Genomic DNA, 26,747 nt, shown 5'->3' on the forward strand with positions numbered 1-26,747 from the left:
TAATTCAAATTGATCTACCATTGACATTTTTGAACACTTATTGCTAGAAAGTTTTCTAAATGTACTATACGCACCTGTAGTTGTTTCTATAATATGATTTGATTTCATATTTAAATACGAGTACCTTCGTCTAAATGATTTCATTATTTTCTTTATTTTTTATTCATAAAATCTGAATTCATACCGACAAAGTCTGATCAAAAAGTAATAAGAGTATTCGTCATTCTAAAAAAATGATTATTTATTCATCAAAGCAGTACGGTAGACATACGCATTTTATTATTGATAAGCTTTATAAATGTGCATGTTCATCATCATCATCATCATCATCCCTCTATCCACACCTGATGGTGCATAGTGCACTACATTAGAGTACTAAATGCAGCGTACCTTTATCATCTGTAACATAAAGGGAAGGTGATCAGGATCAGTCTTAGGCTATAGTGTTAAACCACCTATAAAACAAACATTTCACTTCAACCCTGCGAGGAATCGCACCCAGAACTTCAATACTGGTAATGGTGATAACAAATCATTACAATATAAACAGGCGCCGTGGCACAGTTGGTTAGATCGTTAGATGGCCAACTGTGAAATTGGCGTAGCGGGAAAGGTTTTTTCTCAATTGGTCTGAGTATTGTGATACATTTTCCACAACTTCCTTCCATATCCTCCCTTCCTTATCTGCTGACCACCTTCTAAAATAGAAACTTCGCAGGTTATTCATTAAAAAAATATATAATTTAAACTCATTTTTATTCAGTAACACTTTGTCAAAAGGTCCTTCAGACAATAATTAAAATCGATTACTATTAAAAAGTTTTTCATTATTGTTCCCTACTGATTTTATACTTACCTACCTTACTGAGTATAATTAATTTTACTGTAACGAAATCGATTCCTAGTTATTTTTAATTAGTGGAATAAGAAACACTTTATTTCCGTAATAAATTTATAAAAATGAATAAAACGAAAGAGGTTTAATAAACTTAGAGCAAACTGTCTAAGCTTGCCTCTGTACTGGTTGAAATTTAAGACTGATGTGTCTTTGATTCAATTCCGCCCTTTCAGTTCGTACGTGTGATTCCTCTCCTCCCTCTCGTCCGTCCCCTGTCCCTCGCCCATCCCCCGCTCGCCATATCCAGGGATGCTCAGGTGGATAAACTAATAACGAGAGGTGGTGGCTGATCGAAGATAATATAAAGTGGAGAATGGAAGAAGTGGAAGCCAGACGAGCTTTGCTGAATGCGCTGGAAATAATATTAGCCGGAGTTGATTTGATTGTTGGGAGCAACGCTGTCAATATTGTGGAGATTTCAAACGAATTTTTCTTTTCTTCGTATCGATTCGTCTTCGTACCTATCTTAGCAGATAAGAAAGTTAAATTGTAGTTCAACTATGCAATGAAAATATATTCATGATATAGGGTCAAGTCAATCACTTTGACCCAATTGTATTTTTTTTTTAAGGAACAATAAAAAAATACTAGTTACTTAATATCTAAGCCAGTAATTCTTTATAACTGCCTACTGCATGCGAGGTATAGATAAAATGGAATTTAAAAAAATAAAGCAAAAAATTTAATATGACATAAAATATTGAGAAACTTAAAAATATTCAGCAAATAAAAGTAAAAGGCAGGTTTATACTAAAAAATATTTAGGGCAACGATTATGAGAAAACCCCTCTCTTGAAATCGCTTAACAAGACTTCCAAGTTTTAATTTTTGCTTAAAATTAGAACCAGGCTGCCATTTAAAAATAAAAACAGAATTCCGAAATTGCATTCTGTATAAAGGTTTAAAAATGTATGAAGAATGAAAAAAGTTTAAATGAATATAAAAAAAAAACATGTTGGTTTGTCAGTGAAAATTCTTCATTGTCCAGTCTCGATGTCACGAAAGCGATGAAACCGGTGGCTTGATATTCCAAATTTGTGGATTAAAGTATCATTCGTCTTTTATTTTCTATAATAAATTTAAAAATAAATGTTATGTTTACTGTAAAACGATGTAAATAGATATATTATTAAAAAAAGTGTAAATATTCGTTAAATACTAATTGTTATTAAGCTAACTAAAATAAATAATTTAAAAAACTTGTTGCTTTTTGTCAAAATGGAAAAAATGAGTTGCTTGAAAAAGTAAAAAAGAGCAACAAATTTTACGCATTCTTATGATAACGCGACTATTATTTAACTTAAAACATTCTCTTAATTTGCAATTTGCCGCAAGTAAATTAACGTGTAAATGGCCCAGTAAATGAACATGATTTGTAATCAGGAATGATTTGTAAACATTTTTAGGCATTGCCTAGTTCATGAAATAATTCGATCAAATGAATCTCTTCACAACAATAAAAGTTTCAGCTCTTTAACTTCACGAAAATCAACAGATGAAAGAATTGAAGAAATATGGATGTTCGAAGATAGGCAAAATGGTGAATGTTACACAGTGTGTAAAGTGGCCACTCAAACCAGCCAACAACAAGTCATAAGTCCTGTAAATGCTTCCAAATTCCATTCTCTAAAATGTTCTCCATCTTTGTTGTATAATAATATTAGTTCACAAAATCATTAACTGTAATAAAAATCAATGATTTTGAATGAAAAAAAACATCTTTAAAAATTTTATTTCAGAGTCAAGTCAATCGTACACTTTAAATGATTTTAATGCTTTCTTTGCTTACTCGCTTCGGGGCTTTGAGCACGTCCCATCCATTAAATCACTCGCGATGTCTTTTAATCTTTTTAAAATTACAAACGATCGAGTGTGCTGTTGCGTCAGAGTTACTTACAAATTAGAGGCTAGAGAAGAGAGCGGTCGCTCGGGCGACTGACGATTTGGCAACATGCTGAATGCGCGCGCCCGCGCGCCACATGACAAGACAATAGCAATCTGGAACAATTAACACTTCTTAACCTGCTGGACTGGGGTTCAGTTCCATCGCGACGGTCCCACGATCATCAACAGACTCATTCATATAAATCGCCATTTTGACAAGTGATTCGCGCATCGATACACATGGCAAATTGATAGCTATTCAGGGTCACGATCTCGTGTTAGAGGAATGATGATCAGAACTAGGATGGTCAGTTATACTACAATTTACGATTCACATTATATTAACTATTCAATATACATACAACTGATTGATACAACCGTTTATTAATGTGAGACCGTATTTGATTTAATGATTTTAGATTGTAATTTGACCTGTTGCATCAGTATTTATAAATGATTATGACTCAATATTATTTACGAAATGCAACGATTAACAACTCACTTTAGACTTTTCTTAAACTCTTACCTTGGTTGAATGAACAAACATTGTTTACACATTTGATAGTTGAAAAGGCTTCAGAATCCCAAACAAAAATATTTTCTGTTTTAATCAAAGTTTATTTTGCATTGTGATGATGCAGTTACAAATGAAAAATAAGGTAAAGCAGTTTTAACTGAATGTTTTAATTCATGAGAAAATATGAAATCATATTGACGGTGGAAAAGAAAAAGTTCCTTAAGCTAGGGTTTCCTAGGACAGCGGTGCCCGTACCTTAACGGCCGTAGTGAACGGTGATGCGGTGGACAGCCGTCGTAGTGGTGACTAGAGAGTGGTTTTATTTTTTAACGGTGTTATCAACACCATTTTTATAGGAAACCACTCTCTAGTCACCGTTACGACGGCTGTCAACCGCATTAATGTTCACTACGGCCGTTAAAATACGGGCACCGCTGTCCTAGGAAACCCGAGCTTTAGCGACATGTAGCCGTTTTACAGAGAAGTCAAAAAAAAAAAATATTTTTAAATTTACAAAAATATCTCGTATGTAACTATTATGTTGAGATGAATTCAATAAAAAATTAAAATATGAGATTTTTTATTGATTAATTTTTTTTTTATTGGCTCTTCTGTAAATTTAGTTGTCAAGAAAGGGGCTAAGTAACTTCTCCTACTTTTCGAGTTTTAAAATCACATATTCTATGAAGCTGTTTTTTCTTTTACGTAATCGGAAAAGCTTACACACTTAAAAAGGTTTTAATTTAAGACCTCAATTATGTGCATAAATATAATACAATATATATAAATATTATGTCTAGGTATGCATACATAAATATAACTTGTGAATGTATTAATAAATATACTGGTATATTTGTGTACATGTAAATGTATTTTTATGAAAACATTACAAGTGCCCCGATTCAACACGGATTTTCTAGCGAGTTGGAGCAAGTTCACAGGTATAGGGCATTCCCGGGTGTGTCACTAAAAGCTGTATCTCTGTACTCAATAAATGTGAGAGTTTTTTGCTTAAAATGTGTTTTAACATATGAGTAGAAACATTATTTATTTGAAAACCTCCGTCTTCGAAAGGCATCGTGTCGATGAAAATCTTTGGGATCCGAGCTTTTTTCATAAAGGCATTTTTGCATATTAAAACAAAATACACAAATATTTTCGTTTTTATGATTTATCCAAATATTCAAAAAAAATTGCCATTTTCAACGACTCATAAATTACTCTCTATTAAAAAATGGGAACCATGTTGGGATAGAGTGGAATTCGAACCTCTGATCCGTGAGTCCGCAACACTGCCACGGGACCACAACCCGATTCTGACCGTTTAGTGGGGTTCTAACATCAGACGTCGATATCCGAAGTCCACGACGTTAACACTTCTTATTATGAAACCAAAATGAAAGGATAAAGATGAAAAATCATTGAAACAATTTTAACTTTCCTTTATTTGTCGCTGCATCATCAGCATAAAAGTTTTCCATATTTCCTTATTTTGTGAAGAAAAATATTTCATTTCACTCTGCCATTATACAATTAACGCGTTGTCATTAGATAAGACTTGAATGCAATTTTAAATTTGGGAGCCCGTGGGTGACATCGGCAGATCAACAAAAGAATGATGTCACCAGCCCATGATCATCAAACGTCACCAGCATCTACCGATACCAATTGTTTTGTGCGGCGAGACCACACGCAATGGGCGGGGGCGGTCAGCGGTCCATCGATTAACTAAATTAACTCGGATTAAGGAGCGTATTCACGGTCCTCGATAGCCTCTCAGTTCTCAAGTTTATCTAAGAAACTGGGTTGTCAAGTCCATGGCTCGGGGGTCTGGTAGAACCTGTTTCTTTGTTTTTGTTCTCTGAATAACGGATCATGGCTTTTCTTTCTATCGTGGACTAATGCGGTTCGGAAACATTCAGATTTAGTGTACTTAATATCATTGCAGCACGCGTGCAAAGTAGATACCAAGGAAAATATAGTATAATATGTTAGATGCAGACCTTGCTGAACAATTATTTATTATTACTCTATATAAAATGGACTCAGTATTGATGTAGACATTTTTAACTGCACGTTGCATTTGTACAGAAAATTTCTTCATGGGGTCGATTATTTGGGATAGTTGCTGAATGTGCATCTTGAGTAGTTTATGCTATGTATATGTGCCGCATGTAATGTATATATTTTTGTATGTTTTATATGTGCGTTCATGTGTGCGCGTGGATGGCTCGGAGTGTACATTCGGTATTTTTATTTATTTCAATTTATTACCTATATGGAAAACGCAAATGTCAACAATTATTCTTTTCTCACTTGAAATTCTTATTTATTTTTGTTTTTTATGTTTATATCTTTTGCATAATCTATGAAAACTTAATTGGTCTTTTTATGTTAAAAAAATGTTGTTTATAATACTTTTATGTATGACTGTATGTTTTCTGAATAAAATAAAATAAAATTAAATAAATTAAAATAAATAAAATATCACTTAAAAGACTGTGATAAAAATCAATCTTGAAACACGGTGCTGTAACATTGTGTTACATTAAGCAAAAGATAGCGTGTTTTTAAATATAGGTAATTAAAAACAAAAATTCAAAAGTACGACTATAGTATACTAAAACAAAAAAAACTACTTTGTTTTTAACCACTTATTTTTCATTTTAACGACCGGTTTCAAAGCTTTACAAGATTCTTAATCAAGGTAAAACCATCTGATGGAAAATAATCATAATTTCAATAAAGACACTGGATTAAAAGTTCTTCATCTTGAAAAAAAAATTTAAATGTGAAAAAATGACCACTTGAAAATCTTTGAAATTAAAAAGCGATTCAGAATAAGAAAAAAGTAATCAATATGGAAATAAACAATATTTCCTTTAGTCCACTCCTGTCTAGTCTAAATATTTTACCCATCTCACATTACGCTTCCCTCCTTCGCAAAACAAAAATATTTGATTTAATAACTCCATGCGCAGCATTGATAAAATAAAATCAGATAGAATTCATAATTAAAGTATACCTTGATAAAGAAGCTTGTGTAACTTTTAAACCGGATAGTAGAAAAATAAAAAATAAGTGGTTAAAAACTAACTCGTTTTTATTTATTTAATTATAATGAATAACCACAAAGTTAGTGCTTCAAATATAAAATGATGTATTATACTGTTTAAAATGTTTTAGGATAATAAATCAAGAACTGGTATAATAATGATTTCAAATTATTTCCTATAGCTACATATATTCATATAGCACTACTGGTACACAAATTGTACCAAAGTAATACAGCTAAAGAAAAACCCAAAGTATCATATTAAAATGTGGATACTTTTTAGTATAAAATTTGATTTGTAAAGAAAAAATAATATGAGAGGCAAACGAGTTATACAATCCTAATTGAAAGGGGCGTTTTACCCTGAAATATTATATTTCAACAAGGTTTTGAGTATATCTTAATGTTTGTAAACAGGCAACTGAGCAATTAAGATCTAAATTAATTGCAACAGAGAGGAAAAACATTTTTGAGAAGGTGAAATGGAAGTATTGGCATTTACAGAGCTTATGGCTTATCATTGGCTATTTTGAGTGGCCACTTTACATACTGTGTTACATTTATCATTCTGCTTCCCTTCTCAAAAATATTTTCCTTCCCTGTTGCAATAAATTTAAACGAGAAATATTTGTTTACCAGTATATTGCAATCTGGAGCTTTAGACTGATCACTTGGGCTTCGTATAACAAATTGTCGACAGTGGAATGATGATAATTTCCCTAATTTTTATGAATTCATTGATAGGACAAATAAATGACCGGATGTATCTATCGGCACTAAAGTAAATTGCTTATTCGCTCTCACCCAATCATTTCAATTTACACCAATCAGTATGAACAGGCCAACCTCTTGTTTCACTTAGTTTGTGAACACCCTCGCACAATTTGTGTTCAATAAGTGAAGACTGCCAGAACTGTGGACACTTGACCTTTAGGGGAAATGGGCATCAACAATTACGTTATTTATCAGGCAAATGTGACTCAATATCCAATCTTCTATCTACCGACCAATATTTTCAGTTTGCTTGTGAATGCCTGTGTCCCCAGTGAAATAAAAGCAAGAATCTATACTCTAAAAAAAGCAGAACTACTACGACCTAAATCTCATTTTAGGCGCTTTAGCCATTTACTAATAAGTACCTAGAACAATTGGTAACATCTTAATTCCAAAATTAAAAAAACTATAGCTCAACATCACTATACTTACAGGGAAATATTTTTCTTTATTAAAATGTCATCTTATTCAATTCCTAACCAAATCTAAATGAAAAAAACATTTAAAACTAAAAAAAAATAATCTTTGGCAGGAAAGGATTAAATATTCTCCTTTGTAAAAAAAGGAGTACTTTTAAAAAATTACTTGTTATTTTTTTATATATGTATTACAACAAGGAACATTTTAGAGAAAAGAATATGGAAATCTAGGCATTCACAGTGCTTTTACCCTATCATATTTTAATGGCCACTTTACCCACCTTGCATCATTCACCTTTCTGTCCATATTTCTTCTATTCTTCCATCTATCGATATTGTGGGATCAGTGAGATTAGAGTAAGGTGTTCAGTCTCACGCTTCAGGTGCAAGTCCAGGATCGATGAAATACAGGTTTGAGGGGATCCAAAATTTCACCATCCACCCGCAGTTGCTTATCGAGAAAAGTCAATTAAATTATAAAAATTAATAAATAACTGAACATTTAGTCCAGTTAAAAACCAAAATTCGGTGTTTATTATAATAAATAATACAATATGCTCAGTTTGCAAAACAGTAAAAAGGGGTACAATTAAGCCAAAGTAGATGTAGATGCCACAGTAGATAGAAATTTAAATTAAATTATAAGCAAACATATTATATACTGTCTATCCTCACTAGGTATGCTAAATACCTGTTCTGAGTTGGGAGCATTTATTTTTATATAATACAGCATATTCAATATAAATAATGGGTAGAGATGATTTAAATATGAAAATCTTATATAAGATAAAATAATTTTCAAAAATAGGAAAATCTTATTATGGAACAAAATAAACAATATTGCAGTTCAAACAAACCTATAATCAATATCAATATCAAGTCCACCCTACTAGTAATAGAACCCAGAACCTCCAGAACGGTAGACAAATGCGTCAACCACAACACAACGGGGCGGACTTATCGCGAAGTCATCGAGTCGTAAACGTTTGTCCAGGTTTCTGGTTCTGTTTCACATTAAGAACAGTAGTCTTTATCCATCGGACAACGATAAATATAATGAATTTAGGATGCTAGAAAAATTAAAATTAAATAAAAAAAATACTGTACCCAACTGTAAATAACGTACATAGGGCTTAAGAAAGAGACTGCCGACTTTGTAAAGCGTCGTCTCTGTCACCCGAGTCCGGTATATGTATGACAAAGACGACGCTCTAAAAAGCTGATTAGACCTGCAGTCTTTTTCTTAAGCCCGATGTCCTTTATTTAGTGCCGGCTACTGTAAAAAGACTGACACTTCTTTTTTTCCGACTAAAATCATACGCGTTTGCTTATGTCTAAAGGAAGCACATGCACCCATCACCTCTAACTTAATCTAATAATTCTTACTTTCCTAACGAAATGAAGAAATAATGAAATGATCCGGGGTCATTGGGTCCCCTGACGGCGGCTAATAACACTAATATACTACCTACCTACCGATGGTAATTGGGCGGCGGCGGCGCCTTGGTGTGACGTCACTTCCTATCCTCTGCCTACTCCCACATTGATTCCACCATAGGGTTAAAGGGGATCGCTTTGCAATTTAATGACTCACGAAGCTAAATTAGATCAATAAATAAAGTCATTTTTAAATGAGTTTGATTGAAACTACTCACCGCTTACTAGATTTTTTATATAATAAAGTTATTACATTGATATCTTTCATTATAAAACATATTATTAACTAATAGTTTGTCGTCGGGTGCTCAGACATTTGTGTTAATTAAAATTCAAATCAAAAAATAAATACGTCATACGGTTAACAATATACGATTCAATAATGAACATAAATTTATTTTGGTTATGATGCCTTAAAAAATAGTTCTTAAAAAAGAAAAAAATTCAGCTTTAACAAAATGAAAATATTAAAAAATAATTCAAAAGAATAAAAATGAAAAATAACCCAGTCCAATAAAACAAACACATACTAACATTACGATTTTAATGCTTTTAAAATAAATATTCGATGCTCCTAAATACAATTTTATCTTAAAGTGCCCGTTAATATTAAGATCTATAAAAACCCAAAAAAAAATTTTTCAAATTGTATTTACAAAGCGGTTTATAAAAAGTTTTTGTAGTAATATATCGTTGCACGTTTGGCTACCGTGCATGAGTTGTGAAATGGAGTTAAAGGACATATTTATTTTAAAATGTGATTAGAAAAAAGGAGAGGAAGAGATAATTAAAAAGAAGTAAGAGGATGTAAAAAGGTATAAAATATGTTTTATATAAAAAACAATAGTAAAAATAGTAGTTTGTCAAAACTAAAGAGGAAACTTGAAAAAAATGTGATAAAGCTACCAGTAAATTTGTTGCAACAAAGACAAAAATCATTTTTGAGAAGGTAATATGGATGTTTAGGCATTTACAATGCTTAGAACCTGTCGTTGGTAGGTTTAAGTGGCCACTTTACAGACTGTGTAACATTCACCATTCTGCCTATGTTTAAACATCTTCATTTCCCAAACTCTTCCATGACTTTTGTGAAGCAAAAGAGCTGAAACCTTTATTATGTAGATCAGATTCAAACAAAGGCAGAATGGCGAATGTTACACAATGTGTAAAGTGGTCACATAAACCAGCCAACGGCATGTAAATACCTAGACTTCAATATTTGCTTCTCAAAAATGTTTTTTGTCTCTTGCAATAAATTTAGAAAAGTATTATGTTTGATTTAAATTGTAATATAGGTTGGTAGCGATGAAATTAATGACAGCAGCTGATTTAAAGTAAAATGAATCTTGAATTCGCTGCAATCGTCAGCGTCGCGACAATGTTGCCCTTCGCACTTATACTCGTAAGAAAGGAAAGTATAATGACAGAGAATCATATCATCATTTGACGTTCGGCGTACTGCCAAAATGCGTCCGTAATACATTTCTCTTACGGAGCGATAGAAATTCATCGCATCCTCAATCTTCTCATAAATTCAATTGGATGCGCCGGCGCCACATCCTCCTACTATTTACCACAATGGAAGTACTCTCCGAGCATGCTTATTGCTTTCATTAAATCTCTTCAGTCGTGCAGATTTTTATTGAACAAGAGATTACTTGCCATTTCAAATAAAAGTATACACCAAAAGTGAGCGTGAATGTGAAATAAATGTTTGGTGATTTATGTAAAAAGTTTGAGTCAAAAAACTTCACTCTTTAACAGTGCCAAAATAACCATTTGCAAAAACTTGCATTTAATATCATGCCATGTTCATGCTAAATAACGTAACGAGGAAAGAGATTTTTGTACCTCAATTGCTCAATTACAGATATTTATCGATTTCGTTTAAAAGTACTAAAGCAACTTGACCTATCACAGTGAAACGAGATTAATTTATCACGATCACGTGGCCATACGCCATAGATTAAAGATTTTATATTCTATGGCTAAACTCCAGATCAAAGTTAAATCATTTTATTCCAGTTTAAAAATATGTACGAGTATAACATGACGAATTGTGTACAAATCATAACAACTTTATTTCACTTTACTCACAGTTTTGAAATATTTTCTATATTTAATTAACTCCTTTTCTATTTTCATATATCCAATTCTACGGTGCCAGATAATATTAAAATGCGCAAAACGTTAATATTTTGAAAGATGATATTTAAATTAACAGGCAACACTTTGATGCGTGGTAATATTAAAAAAACAATATAATATCCGATCGATAAATTTTAGTCGATGTTCGATTGGAATCGCTAAAACCGTCCAATGCGTCTATTTTGACTATATATCGAGATCTTAAGCGTGATACAATTCTTTATTGTAACAAAAGAAGCAAATATTAATTTGTTGGAATAAGTTTGTTTTTTTCGTAAGATAATATTTATTTTTTGAAAATGATAACTATCCGTTACGAAACACTTTTTTCAACAAACCCAGCGTTATTTCCAAAATGGAGCTTGTTATATTGGCTTCCGATACTGCAAAATTACATTTTTATCATTGACCATGGACCAACTAAGGTCTATAGAAAATAAATCATTGGTATCAAATCAAGGGTATTAATAAGCACAACCCTTTCTGGAAATAATGTTGTCGCCAAACTTGTCATATTGTAAATTCTTGGTTTTACGAAAAGCCTTTACGTTGTTTGTCAGAAAAACGTTTCCAATCAATCGAAAAGTCTATCACAACAAAAAACACCATAAGAAGTTAAATTGCAAATACCTAAACACTAGGATTATTTTTAAATAGTTTAAATGGTGCCCTCAAAATATTATTTGGATTTTAAATTATGAAATTATCAGAAATTAATGCTGTTTAACATGTGTGTATTTTTTACAGGAAATAACAATGGGGGGGCGCTTCAGTTCGGGGGTTACTGTCGGGGGCTGTGGGGTAACTCACTACCACAAGGACCAAGACCACAATTTCACATTGAAAATAAACCAGATAGAGGTAAGAATTTTCACCCACTATTACATATTCAGAATAAATTAAAAATTAAAAACTTCGACATAATTTTGTTTTCGTTTTTGATTTTTTTAAATATTGCTCTGTTTTTTTACGTGAGTTAATTTTTTACTTACAACCAACATTGAATTTATTACTAACCTGTTCTTTTTTAACACATTGATTTTTTTTAACAGTTTCATATTCTTACGACTCTTAATATTACGTTATTTTATTAGTATTTAAAGCATTAACTTTGTGATTAAACATTTACTTTCTTCTTCTTCTTCTTCTTCTTACTAGCCCGTTTCTCTCCACTGCTGGATATAGGCCTCTTCTAAATTTTTCCATGTTTTTCTGTCCTGGGCACTGTGTTTCCATCCATGGCCCACGAGTTCGACGACGTCGTCAGTCCATCTCCTCTGTGGTCTCCCTACTTTCCGTTTACTTTCGTAGGGTCTCCAGTTTAGTATTTTGCAGAACACAAGAGTTGTAGACTTTGGCCTTCAGCTTATTTGTGATTTCCTTATTTTTGAAAACGTGTTTCAGCTTTCTAAAAGCAGCCCAACTTAACCCAATTCGTCCAGGCAGTTCCGCAGTTTGATTCAATTTTCCGAATTTGATTTTGTGCCCAAGGTAAATGTACTCGTCAACAGCACCGATAGTTTTACTTCCGGTACATATGTTGCTAGGTATTGGACTCAAAATCTTAGTTTTGCCTGTATTCATTTCCAGACCGATCTTTCTAGAGGCTTCGTATAATTATTTTACCATAGATTCCAGTTCATTTACCTCTTCACTTATTATTACTATATCGTCTGCAAAACAGAGGTGATTTAAATACTTGCCATCTTTAATAACTGTTATTAAATATTTGTATATTTATGAGCACTTTATTACTTTTCTATATCTACCGGTTTCGAGGCGTACCCGTAACTTCATAGGGGCACCTTCATACCCTCCCTCTTTTTTCAACTACATCTCCCACAACATCAAACTATTTCAAAACCTAATCAGCCCATATAAGGGTTGCCTACTAAATACATGACATGTTGGTTTTATATGTTTATGCAAAAACTATGGTAAAGATGGATAATGGGTTTTGGATGTTGGTTTTAATGGTGTCCTGACGAAAAAATGGGTACGCCGTGAAACCGGTAGCCGTAAAAAAGTCGGTTAGTGGTTCTATACAAATATTTAATGACATTTAGTTGCGTTATTTTATTTGAGCAATAATTTCTAATTTTATCAGACCCAGGAAGTATATAAATCCGAACCTTGCTTAAGGCAAATGTCTCAGTTGTTACATGGGGCCGTCATATAAAATCATAGGCGCCGAGGCGCAGTTGGTTAAACGGTCAGCCGTGAAACTGGCGTCGCGGATTCGATTCCAGCCAGTTGCAATTAAAAATCAAACAAATATTATTTTTCAATTAGTATGGGTGTTGTAGTGTCAATCATATCCTTTCATTCCTACCTTCTGACAAGCCATTAAAATAAAGAGTTAGCGGTTTATCTACTACTATTACTACTACCATCACGCCATTTCGCCGTAGGGGTAAGCAGAGAGTATGGACCGCTACACACGTCTATCCTGGCATACATTCCTAGCTTTTTCCACATTCACACATCTTGTCATACATGCCCTTCGGTTCTGTCTACTTTTAAAATAACCAAACTTAAGATTTTGGTTTATCTGATCATGCCACGTCTTCCTTGGTCATCCTCGTCTCACGTTGCCGTTCATTTTCGCTATATCTACTTGTTTTACCATTTTTTCGTCGTCCATTCGTTCTACATGACCAAACCAGAGCAAAGACCCTTTCTTAATCTTATTAATTATACTTGACTCAAATTTACACTCTTGCCTGATTTCATTATTCGTAACCCTGTCATACAATGATTTCCCACACATTCGTCTAAGAGATCGCATTTCAACCGCGTTCACTCGGCTTTCATCTTTTCTCTGCCAATTCCATATTTCACTTCCATACATAAGTGTTGGGACTAAAACTCCGTTGGGCACTGCCAGTTTAGCTTTGATTGACATATGTTTAATAGCAATTACTGTGCTTCGGTGCGCCGTTTATTTTGTTGCCCGCATTCACTCTCGTTTCAACATCTTTTTCTACTCTTCCATCTCTTGAAAACATTTCTCCCAGATATACAAATTCTTCTACTTGTTCCAGACATTCGACGTTTACATTTATTATGCAGTCAGCGGTTTATCAATTTAACAAACATACAAACTATAATATAACTAAGAATATAACCAAGAATTGTTCAAATTGTGTGTGTTTTTTTATTTAAAATTGGTTTTTATTTGTCAAGATAAAGATTTTTATTTATAACACACGAGGATAATAAATATTATTTTTTAAATTAAGTTAAATTACATATTTCAACACATTTTTTAACTTACATATTAAGGCTTTTTGTCGTGCACTTTTGTTAAGCCATAATAATTAACTACCACAAAATATCTAGTCACTTAAAATAAATATTAACTACATGCAATACAGTATTAAAATTATGAGGAATAATCCGAAAAAAAAACTTTAAAAAAGTAATAGAATATTAATCACACATATTATGTAGTTACAAGCATAATCCAATTAAAAAATAATAGAATCTGTCAAATTAACAAATAATAATACTAAAATATATTTGTAATAATTTTATTTATCGTATATTGGAAATAGTTTGTATGATATTAAAAAATAAAACAAAACATCAAATATATTAAGAGGGAATAAGGTTAAAGAAGGAAAGTAATAAATTATTTAAAAATATATTTTATATAATAAACTAATATTGTATACGTGTGATGTGCCTTATAAATTGCGTGAGAAATGAGCTGATACTTTCACAATTTATCAAATTATTTACTGACGTCAATACAATATTAGTTTTAAATTGAAAATAGCCGTTTGTGATTGTGGACAAAATAATTTCACATACCTAAACATCGGGATTTTGATTAATTATAAAAATACAATACGAACCGTAATTACGAAATGATTGATTAGGCTTATACACTTCTAGCTGATTGTCAAATAAATATATTTGATTAAGCATTTTATATCAGAAGCGTCTAAAATAGTCTAGGCACACCCTAAAAATTATAAATAAATAAGCATCCTTTATTAATTACTTACTCACGCTTCATTTTATATGAAATAGCATATTGGCACCGTAAAATAGGGTTAAATATGAATATTATAGGTTGTAGAATGATGGAAATTAGACAGTAACTGTCTTATTTGTCTCATTTTCAGCAAAATAATTTTTTTCTGAATTAAAATAATACAGATGCATATGTATCATTTAAAAATCAAATAACATGCTACATAAAATTGTATAACGGGTTGCATGACTTAAACCCCTATATTTACATTTTGTTTTCACGAATTATCAATTATTATTTGTCTTTTTTATTTATTAATTTATTATATACACGGCCTAAGCCAATTACAGCCAATATATGAAGAAACATATAAACGAGAAACTGAACAAAAATAACACAAAGCTGTGCAGCAAGGACAAACAAGAGCGATAAAAGAATGGTATACATTCATAAGCATGATAAACATATAAGACTTCGAGCTAAACCATGCCAATCCATCTTCATCCCACACGGTTTTAGTGCCAAAGAGATCTCCGAAAAGCCGGAAGAACTATTTACCATAATAAAATCCCCTTTTGAACTGAGCCTGGGCAGGTATTTTGAACGCATTTATATCGCGGTATAACGCGTATTTAGTACATAAATTCGCGCAATAATTGCGTTTATAATACTAACCATGGACTGGTATTCTGAATGATATAGCGCGCCTGGAGATCGCTTTGTTAGGATGTTTGTTAGGATGTATTTAGTACGTAAATGTGAGTTAATAAAGCGTTCTCTTCGCGCACTATTGTGTTCAGAATACCACCCCTGAACAACCCCCCCCCCCTTCCGCTTTTTAATTTTTAATGTATATTTCCTTTCGTCAGCATTACCTGTGTCTGCTCTGTAGTTGGATCCATAGTATTTTAATAATTACAAAAAATAGTTTCTAAAAACAATATCAAAATCATTTTATAATAATGTACTTTTATAAAATTAACTTACCCCATTTTACTATCCTATCAACTTACCCGAACGCTTATCGCGACGGTTTACACCACCGTGTTTATGGTTTTGATTTCATATCGCGGTAAATGTCTTTGAAAATCGTATCTAGTTTACACTGTCGATGATTTTCAACGTGTAATTTGAAAATCGAACGAGGAATTAAGAAACTTCGATAACGAGGATTACCTTATCGACATTTCGACTTCGTGTTGTATAACAATTGAGTCAATTGACAACACAAGGTGTGTGGACGGCTTAACACCAGTGGCGAAACATTTATTTTAAATCATACTTTAACAAAGCAAAAAATGCCTCAATTTTTTTTTTTACTTAATAATTGTACGCAATGACACAAGTTTTAACAAATTTTGTGCACTTAGACCTGATTCGGCGACATGATTTTTAAAAAAACTGTGTTGAGACAGGTGTATTAATTTTCATCGTTTGCATTATTACAGAATTAATGTTGTTTGTAATTTTTCCGCAAACGCGATTTAAAAAAAACGTATATGTAAAAAAAAAACTAAAATTTTATGGAAATGCTTTTGTTTTTTTTTGAGAATTACATATTTATAAGTTTTATGGGCAACCAATGACAAATTTATAGAAATTATATTTTTTATAAAAACTTCTCCTGTTTATCTGAGAGAGCTATTCCAACCTCTATAAATTCATGGACTGTCTCTTCGTTTTAGTAACGAGAAAACCCTTTCAATATCCATCCACCGCTCCAATTTTTTTGCCTCCTCTTTCACATTAGTAGCTGCTCGATTGCGGAATAATCAAACCAATAATATCAAAGACGCACCCCTTTATTTACAATCAATAATTTCCATTTTCCACAGGTAATTAATTTTAAAGTCACAAAATTTTTGAATTCTTATTTTCTCAATTTCGCCGCAATAATCATATGAACAAACTTGATCTATTTCTAAATTTAAAACATAAAAAAAAGTAATAACTTCATACAAAGTAAGGCTCGCCTCTGCTTTCTTCAGCAGTACGCAACTTCAAACTCACCTTTAAAGAAATATGGGCTTCTGTAAGAAGATACCGTTGTTAAAGATAACTTGCGATGTTTACATTCCGCAAGGCTCATTTTCCTGTATCAACAAACGTCACGTATGACCTTATTACTCATTGGCGGCGATATGTCTTTTGGCATACCGTTATCTCATACATATTGCTAAATATTTTTTTTTGTTTTGATTAATTATTACTGAAAATGTAAGCGGCAGAAATTAAAGAGAGCTTATAAGATTGAAATAATCCTGATTAAAACGCTGTAATCCCTCCAAAAACATTTCGTTTCTAATTTTAATTTTATTATGCAAGTCAAACTCCATAGTTTTGGAAGTCATTTAAATTTAAAAATGAAAAAAAATACTTATATAATTTTGCTAAATCTAGCTGATAAAGTAATAAATTACTTCTCTATTTATAATGCGTCAGTGTATTAAAACCAAAAAAAACATGCCCAAACTTGATTACATTTCTATCTAAAAAAAATTTTTTAAAAGTACATGTAAACAGATAAATTGGAATCAAATCGATAATGCAATAGTTTTATTTTTATTTTGGCAATTTTTTTAAAATTGTGGCGATGATAATACCATACACAAAAATATTTTGTTTGGCTTGGTTTTAAAGTCTTTTTAGAAATAATTTGTTTTTTTAAATCTTTTGAATTTCCTCATTCTGTTAACCCTTTCATGCCAGGTGTTCATAAAAATAAATGATACATGAAATAAAAAAAATATTTATTTCAAATTATTTTTTTAGATACAAGTTAAGGTGATCAGTATTAAGCTTCAGGTGTTAGTCCAGAAACAATGAAATACAGCTATGTAAAACATCCTTTTAAATAAATATTTCAGACCTACCCCGCAATTAATCAAGCATGGTAGACGAACGAGCGATTATTTTCTACCGGTTTCATTCTTAAGAAGTTTTATTTAGCGTAGCTATCGACTTAAAAACACTCGTCCAGGGTTCCGGTCTGTTATTCTCATGGGACAGTGAAATATTGCAGTGTAGAACCACCTTTACTTTTTTATTTTGTTTTATTTTACTAATATAATTATAAATTTTTACAGTTTTAACATTTCAATATTGATATTTTTACTAAAACTAAAATCCCACAAAGCTACTTTTTTTAACTTGTTGATGGATATTGTATTTATACTAACTTGTATAATATTATCTACATTCATAAAAACAATGAATTAACAGTTCATTGTTGCACGGTAATATTATCAACAGCCTGAAAGATCAGAATATACACGTTTATACCAATAATAATAATATTTTTTTTTTTTTTTTTTTAATTCTAGAAAATATATGAAAAATTAAAATATTTACACACAAGCTACTATTCAAAACTTTTGATCGAGTAGCCACTCTCTTATTTTGCTTTTGTTACATTGTGTGTTAAATTCAAGTTCGTTCGGCAATTAATTAAATATGCCACGTATTAAATATTTGAGAGTTCTATTACCATACATATTACATACGTTTAGTACTACCAAACCATCATTATACATTAAAATCCCAATTTCCGTTACCGCCCGTCCAGGATTCTGGTCTTTTTCATAATCAGATTTATCCCCTATCCGAATCGAACCCGAAACCTCTTGCATGGGAGACAAACGCGATGACCATTAGTATATCTAATGAATGAATTATTGTTCATACCCACAGGAATGAATTGAGGTCTGAAAGGGTTAGTTAAAATTTGTGTAAAACATGAAGAGGCTATCTTTACATTGATCGTATATTTAATTATCCTCAGTGAGTGTACACGCGTGTAGGTGTGTGCATGTATCTGTGCTAGAATCTCCTGAGATTGAAGAATTAGAGATGAGTGGACACCAGATTGTCAGATTAGCACGTGGGAGGCGCTCCAACTTGCTTACAGCGCATTATGAGGATGTCCACCATTACGTCATCAGCCGAATTCACCTGATCGTCTCCGTCTCTTCAAGTCTACACTGATACAGGCAAACTGCAAACGGATGAGGCTGAGCTTTGTTAGTCAGGACATTAGCATTTTGTCGTTTGGAAATATTACGCAGTAACCGCCCGTGAAAAGGATTGAAACCACACAGATAAAGGAGTTTTAGGGAAATATAATATGTAAATGTTTAGACATTTGCAAAGTTGAAAAATCATCATTAGCTAGTTTAAGCGATCACACGATATTTACTCTTCTTAATTTTTTAAAATAGAATAAAAAATAAATATCTTTATATTTTTATTATTCCATATTTTGATTTTCTTATTCTTTATTCTTAACCTCTCGTACGAAGTTCGTAGAATCACACAAAATTTGACATATTTTTACGAACTGTCATTAAGAGGATGTGCAGTGTCAAGACAATTTTGATGAACGAGTGTTTGAGCATCGTTTATTAGTCACACTTTCGCAAATGCCCGATACTGTGCGAAAAAAACAACTGCACATCAAACTGATTATGCCTAACTAAAATCCACAAAATCGACGTTTAAACTTCAAAAATAAACCGATTTACCAGAATTAAATTTTCTGTGTCGGCATCTTTTGCGTTTTTCAAAAATAGTTATCATATTTGTGTACCGTACGTCCGAAGACAGCAGATAAAACTGGGTGTAAAATGCCTTTCCAGTGTTCTTGGATAGTAAAAAAATTGAACCTGGTTGTGGTCCCTCCCCACAAGGTTCGCTCCTCTTTGAAATTCTAGAGTTCTACCAAACTATTTATTTCTAGAAATATTTTAACATATTCAAAATATTATTTATAGACACGTTTGAATTTAAATCAAAAAATCAAATTGAAAGAATATTTAATTACCTGCATCGCAATATTTTTCGTAATCTCTAAACTCGCTTCAAATCTAATCCGCCATATTTGTTATTGATTGCAATAAATCAGAATTATCGTTATCTAGTAAAAATGTTGCTCACCATCTACACAAGTATTTTTATCTTCAAAAAAAGTTGTAATCCATCTGGGTATTTGATTGTGTTTCTGTTACACTCGTCAGACGATATCACCGCGGGTCTTAATAACAATTTGTGATTTTGTGATTGATTGGGTTTTCCACATCGGCCTTAATCCAGTCACAAAGAATGCCGCTTTATTATCCGATTATCATGTCCTAGAAGAATTTCATTACACACAACAACGCTTTACACAAGCTGTAAACATGGTTATGTAAGTGGTAATGAGTAATGAGTACTGTTTAAAATCAGTACAGTGAACTGTAAAAATAGTTATGGAAATATTTTCATTTGAGACATTAGACAAGTTCGCGGACACCCGAAAATTAATCAAAGGCAGAGTAAAAAAAGCTTTTATTCCCGTTTAGTAAAGATAACAAATATTACTAACTTTCGAAAATAAGGTATAACGGGGGAGTAGAAATTAATGAAAGAACAAAAACCTAACATAAGCTATACACTTCTGGAGCAATTGATTCAATATTGGTTTGGGCGAATGAGACAATAGATTTTACTTCTACCTAACTCCAATATTCATTTTTTATAGCCTTTTTGAACATTTTCTCGATACTAATTTTTTTAATAGATAATGGAACACTATAGTCCTTAAAATTTAGCTTGATTAAAATGACAGCTGTCAAACATAGTTCATTAGTGATGGGAAATTACTGATCACTGATCAAATCGATTTTATCAGTTATTTCATGCAATCATGAAACTCTGTTTCCGAAAATTGATATAAAAAACGCAAAAAACAAGCCTATTATAGTGTGTTTAACACAATTATTCACCAAAAAATAAGACATTTATACTTTTTTCGTGAACAACATCAAACAAATTATTTTTTTATTTGATCAAATTACATTGATCAATTTGTCCCATCTCTAACGTTTTTGCAAAATAATGTAACCTTGTAAGAACGTCGTTTATAATTAGGTTTATTTAAGTTTTTTTTCAGTTTTAAAGGTGATTTTATATATTTTTGTGTTGATTTATATGTCAAGAATTGGATTAAAAATATAAATTAACATACCAAATACGATATACTCTACTGGCAGATTAATTAAATTAATATACCAAATACGATATACCAAATACAGTAATTCTACTAGCATATAGAAAAGTATAAAAATAGTTTTAAAATACGAACGCTAAGAAAAAGAAGTAAAGTTAACTATAATAAATTGTTATTTCTATTTATAATACGTGAACACGGATAATCATAAACCGTCAGTGACGATATTTCGGCTTTCTACGGCTGAACTAAGGAACGCGAGATTGACGTGCGAGGAGACGTAAGTGCTGGCTAGTGATGGGGTCTTCTGGAGGCGTCTGGTGATGTCGTCGTCCTCCACTTAGGAATGAATATGGTAAAAGAAAAAAAGGAATCCTTGTGATTTATAAATATCCATAATTGATTTCTTTTAATATGATTTGTAGACATAAGATTTACCATTTTATAAGTTTGGCCTAAGGTTCTATTTTCTCGTTTTCTTAATCCATTTTAAATTTACCTTTGCTAAGCAAACAACGTGCCGCTAGTTAACTTATCACTTATTCACTTTAATGGAACTATGATTGTCCCCCAACAGGTTAAACCATATTTAAAACAAAGCTGCGTAAATATTCCGGCCGCATTCATTATATTTATAACAACAAATCTATCGGATTATTAACCTTTCCCCCATTGCTAAATATATCCCAACGATTACAAATGATTGATCTAAAGATATTAGCTTATTATACGAGGCTAAGCACTCCATATTAAGATAAATTTAATGCAAAGAATGCAAAGCTTAGTGTGTTCACATTTTATTTCATTCAATGGCGTAGTTTGCTCTTTCATTTCTTCAATATTTAAAATAAACAATCTCTTTCTGTTTTTCAATGATTTAAACGAGTAAAGCGGGTTCTTTTTATAATTATTTTTAATGTATGCGTTAATTATTGTTTTCATTTAAAAATAATATTTATGTAATTCTTCTACGTTTACTCTGAATTTCTACGTTATCATTTTTATTTTTATTTAAATTAATATTTATAAAAAAATATATGTTTCAGTTGGTATGTTTAAATCTTTGTATGTGAACAAGTTCTAGATTGGTCGTCTTAGTATTTCATCTGAGAAAGCAGATATTTCAACAAAGATGAAGAAGTCAGGTAGATATATATACCTAACAGCATATAATTTATAATAAATTTTAATCAAATATCACGTATTTAGGAAAAGAATACAACAGTTTATTAAGATCAGTAAATTGTACAAACAATAAATTATGTATACGTGAAAACATAAAAGGAACCGCAAGAAAGTAAAAAGGCACCCTAATATTATGTAATATGCTAAATTTTACGTTATGAAAGAGACCTAAATAAACACATACATAAATAAAGGTTTATTCCGGACAGTAAAAACTTTATAGTAATTTCTCATATCGTTCAATATTCGCTGTTAGCTTGCGTGCGTAGAGGCAATCTACAGTGAGACGAAGATCTTTGTATGCTGCATAGTGCTGCTCCACCACCGAATAGGCTCGCTATTCCTTTCTAGGGGGTGCTAATTTTTTTTTCACACTACTCTTTTATAACTTGCGTCAAGTACTAATTGATCAACTAAAAACCTGAATAATTTTTATTCTACTTTTGTACATAATCGGTAAAAATAATAAGTATTAAATACCTTCCTGAAAAAATATTATAATGATATGCTTGTACCTAAACGAGTTTATTCAAAAACTCCTTGGGAATATTGTATAAAATTATGTACCTATTAGATAGATATAAATGCGGAAGTGCGTTTGTCTGTGTTTTGTGTTTTCTTCACATTGCAACGGAGCTACCGATAGAGCTGATTTTTTAGATCCTTGCATAGTAATAGCCGGAGAGCTGATACGTGTTTAAGCTCTTTTTTATCCCGAAAAAATATCACTGTCACAGGAAATCTGAATAGAAAAATAAATTCTTAGTGAAAAAAAGTATTCATATTTAAACATGATAACGATTTACGTCACCATAGACAAACGGATTGTCGTTTTTTTTTTTTGCATAACGTTAGTTGGAGGACCAGCAATCGATATAGGGTACTTTTTATCCCGAAAAAGGGTATCATTCCACCGAAGAATTTGTATTGTTAAACGACAAAATTAATAAATAAACTATTATCTCCCTAATAAATATCTCACGAGGGAAGCCACGGGTAAAAGCTAATAAATAATAATAAAATAAAATAAAAATTTTTTTTTGCACAAGCCCACTTATAGTGGGGAATAACAGCACAGTACACCTAAGCTTGGGAAAAAACAAGCAAAATATTTTTTGTTTTCTCACTGGGAATCGAACCTTTTATAACATGTACGAGTATGCACCAACTCATAAATTACAAATATTTATACGTAATGTTAAATCCTTCAGTGTAATAATAGGAATTAATATAAATTATTTGTGGATGAATTGGAGTAGCAATGAGTCCACTATTTGACTTTATTTATCAAATCAATCAATCGATAAATTGTAAAAATTATTCATATTCATTTTTTTTATCAATTCACGATTGAACACCCTCATCCTCATATAAGGGTAGGTCCGCTATCCGTTCCTTAATACGCCCGCAAACCAAGGCAAACAAAACACACGACACGGAGCGGTGATACACGTTGTCCAAACAGAGATAAAAATGCATATTTTATTGGGTAAACTTCGAGTTGTGCACGGTTGGAGCCACGTGAGCAAACAGGACCCTAGACGGGTGCGGGAAAATGAAGGTAACGTACTTCATGTACACATCATGTACGTAACATGCATCAAACATGAATAACAACCACTGTGTACTGTGCGTTCGACATTTGTCTGCTTACTAGGCAATTATAGTTATTGGTATTTTATTAGTGCTACAACAATATTTTGTAGGAATTTTCTTCATAATCATATTATTATACGTTTTCAGTTCAGTGCCGAAAATCGACATTTATTATTATAGTAAATATTACAGTAAGTTTTGTTTTCAAAACAGTAGAAAAGGGTTTAATTGGGCGAAATTAGGTGTAGTACAATTATATTCAATTAAATTATTGGCAAAAATATTAGATACCTTCTATCTCAACAAAGTTAAGTACTCAATTTCACCATCTACCTGCAGATGTTTATAGAGAAAAGTGAACTAAATTATAAAAGTTCATAAATTTGAATAATTAAACATTCAGTTCAGTTCAGTGACAAAATTCAGCGTTAATAATATAAATAATACAATATGTTATGTTTGCAAAACAGTGAAAAAGGGTACAATTAAGTCAAATTTAATGTAATACAATAGGGAAATATCACATACTACGAATACCGGTAAAAATATGCATGAAATGGATATAGAATAATTAATTGTATTTTCAATATAAATAGGGATATTATGGAGAACTGCTTTCATATATAAATTTAAAAAAGAAATTTTTAAAAAGTACGTTTCTAGAAAAATGCGGCATGTTTGTTATTGATGGATGTGACGTCGAGATTCGTGACAATGTTTCAAACAAATTTAAATGATCAGGAACAAATAAATATGAATCGAGACGTATTTGGGGCGTGGCCAACGGAATGAACGTTTTTGCGGAAAAAAAAAGAAAAAATACAAATTTTAAAATATTTTTTATCCTACTAATTATCAGCAAAAATTTTTTTTACTTGACTGTATTTAATGGACCTTTTTTACTTTTTAAATTGTAAAAAAAAGTTATATTTTTCTATTACGTAAAATTAAACTTTAATTCAATTTTAAGCAAATATATTAAATACTGTCTATCCTAACTAGGTATGTTCTGAGGTAGGTAGCATTTTTTTTATTTATATAATACAGCATATTAAGTCTTAGTAATGTCTAGAGATGATTTAAATATGGAAATCTTTTAAATGATAAAAATATGAAAATCTTACAAAATGTATGAAACTGAAAAAAAGTCTTAGAATCTAAAAAAAAATAGTAGAATCCAGTGAACTATAATAATATATGAAGTTTGACAAAATACATTTTTTTAAATACGACACGCTGAGAAAAAAAAGATGTATCACGTGTGTTATTTTATACATTTGAATAATTTGATATTTGTTTAATTTTAAAACATTTCAAACAAACTGAAATAATATAAACTTATTTAATTCTTTTTATAAGACAAATTTATAGTCTAAATTACAAATCTTTACCTTTTCGAAATACGTGTAAAAATAATGTTAACTTAAGTTACGATAAACCGATTTTAATCTCCAAAAAATAGTATTAGAGGAATAACATAAGAAATGAAAAAAGAGTAAAAAAACATAATAAATTATCAATGCGGCAGATAAAGAAAAAAATGCTGCAACATTTTCAAACGTTATCTTAAGAAATGTTGGAAATGAACATTATTTTTGTTTGAAATGTAAAATTATTGTCATTTTTCTTATACGCACCTTGAAAAAACGAAAACGAATTTAACCAAAAAAATTGTGAAATATACGTCTCAACATTTTGAGCATGTTGGAAAGATAAACAAATGTACATCTATTTAAATTTCTTTTATTGTATCCTAACACAATGTTATCATTTCGTGCCTTAATAAAATTATAATTTATCTTTAAGACAGGTGCTAGGTTACGACCACGCTTAAATTTCAAAAATTAAATTCGACGTACGACCAATCGACATTTTTTAATTGAATGGTGAATGAATGAATGATCGGTGATTGATTGATATTTTATTAAAAACTTATTTTTCAGTAAAAAACGAAATTTTACGAATTCAACATTTCATATTAGACGTTTCGAGAATCGAACCCGGGGCCTCATTTATTGTTTTGAAATATGCTGAGTAGGTTCTCTATTGTCTGGTTAATTCCGCACGTAATTATAAATATACTTTGTTTAATGCTAATTCTGAATTGCTTGATAAGTTGGATTGATTGCAGAATGTTTGTATACGTTATATCTAAAATCTTCGCAAATTCGACCACATAACCAAAAATTGCACGCAACTACAGGCTCAGTATTAGGTATAGAAGAAACATTCACATTCTATCGTTTCTTAACAACATTTTTAATAATCCCACTACGCCTGTTTATCTGAGAGACCTCTTCCAACCTCTATCACAGCATGGAATATCTCTTTGTTATTGTAACGAGAGAACCCTTTCAATACCCATTCATCGCTCTAATTTAATTGCCTCCTCTTTTGCAGTAGTAGCTGCGCGATCATGGAATAAACCTCCTTCTTTATTTACATTCAAATCACGTATGAAATGTCACTTCCTGAATATTAAAATTTTTCCTTTCTCTTTCTCTTTTCTTTCCTATTTACCCCCTCCTCTCTTCATATTATAGTGTAAATATTTAGTCGATTTTTATTTCTTGAAAAAATGTACATATTTATCCATATTTACACTGAAAATATTTTAATATACCAACAATACGTTAATATACCACTGATTTTTTCAAATTGAAAGGTTTGGGTAGGTAGGAGGAAATTGCCTTAATGCAATATGCCCGTCTTTATGCACATGTAAACTGTTTATGTAAGTATTTAAATAAATGAATAATAAATTACTAAATAGGTGCGAAGGTTTTCACGGTCACTGTTATCAATATTATGTATCTTTTTTGGGTGATACCGTGTATGTTGGATTTGATCGGATCAAATCCAACGTACA

General features: G+C 31.4%; 1 protein-coding gene across 1 annotated transcript in view; it reads left to right on the forward strand.

The window, feature by feature from the left end:
* Positions 1–26,747, forward strand: part of sens-2 (zinc finger transcription factor senseless-2) — a 120,846-nt gene that overhangs the window by 15,695 nt on the left and 78,404 nt on the right. The window contains exon 2 of the mRNA XM_088228189.1: positions 11,880–11,993. Coding sequence (XP_088084315.1) covers positions 11,880–11,993 — 114 coding nt within the window. The remainder of the gene's footprint in view (positions 1–11,879; positions 11,994–26,747) is intronic.

The sequence above is a fragment of the Micrasema longulum genome, unplaced genomic scaffold, assembly GCF_059751315.1.
Source record: "Micrasema longulum isolate JH-2025_06_02 unplaced genomic scaffold, ASM5975131v1 h1tg000045l, whole genome shotgun sequence".
Classification (NCBI taxonomy): domain Eukaryota; kingdom Metazoa; phylum Arthropoda; class Insecta; order Trichoptera; family Brachycentridae; genus Micrasema; species Micrasema longulum.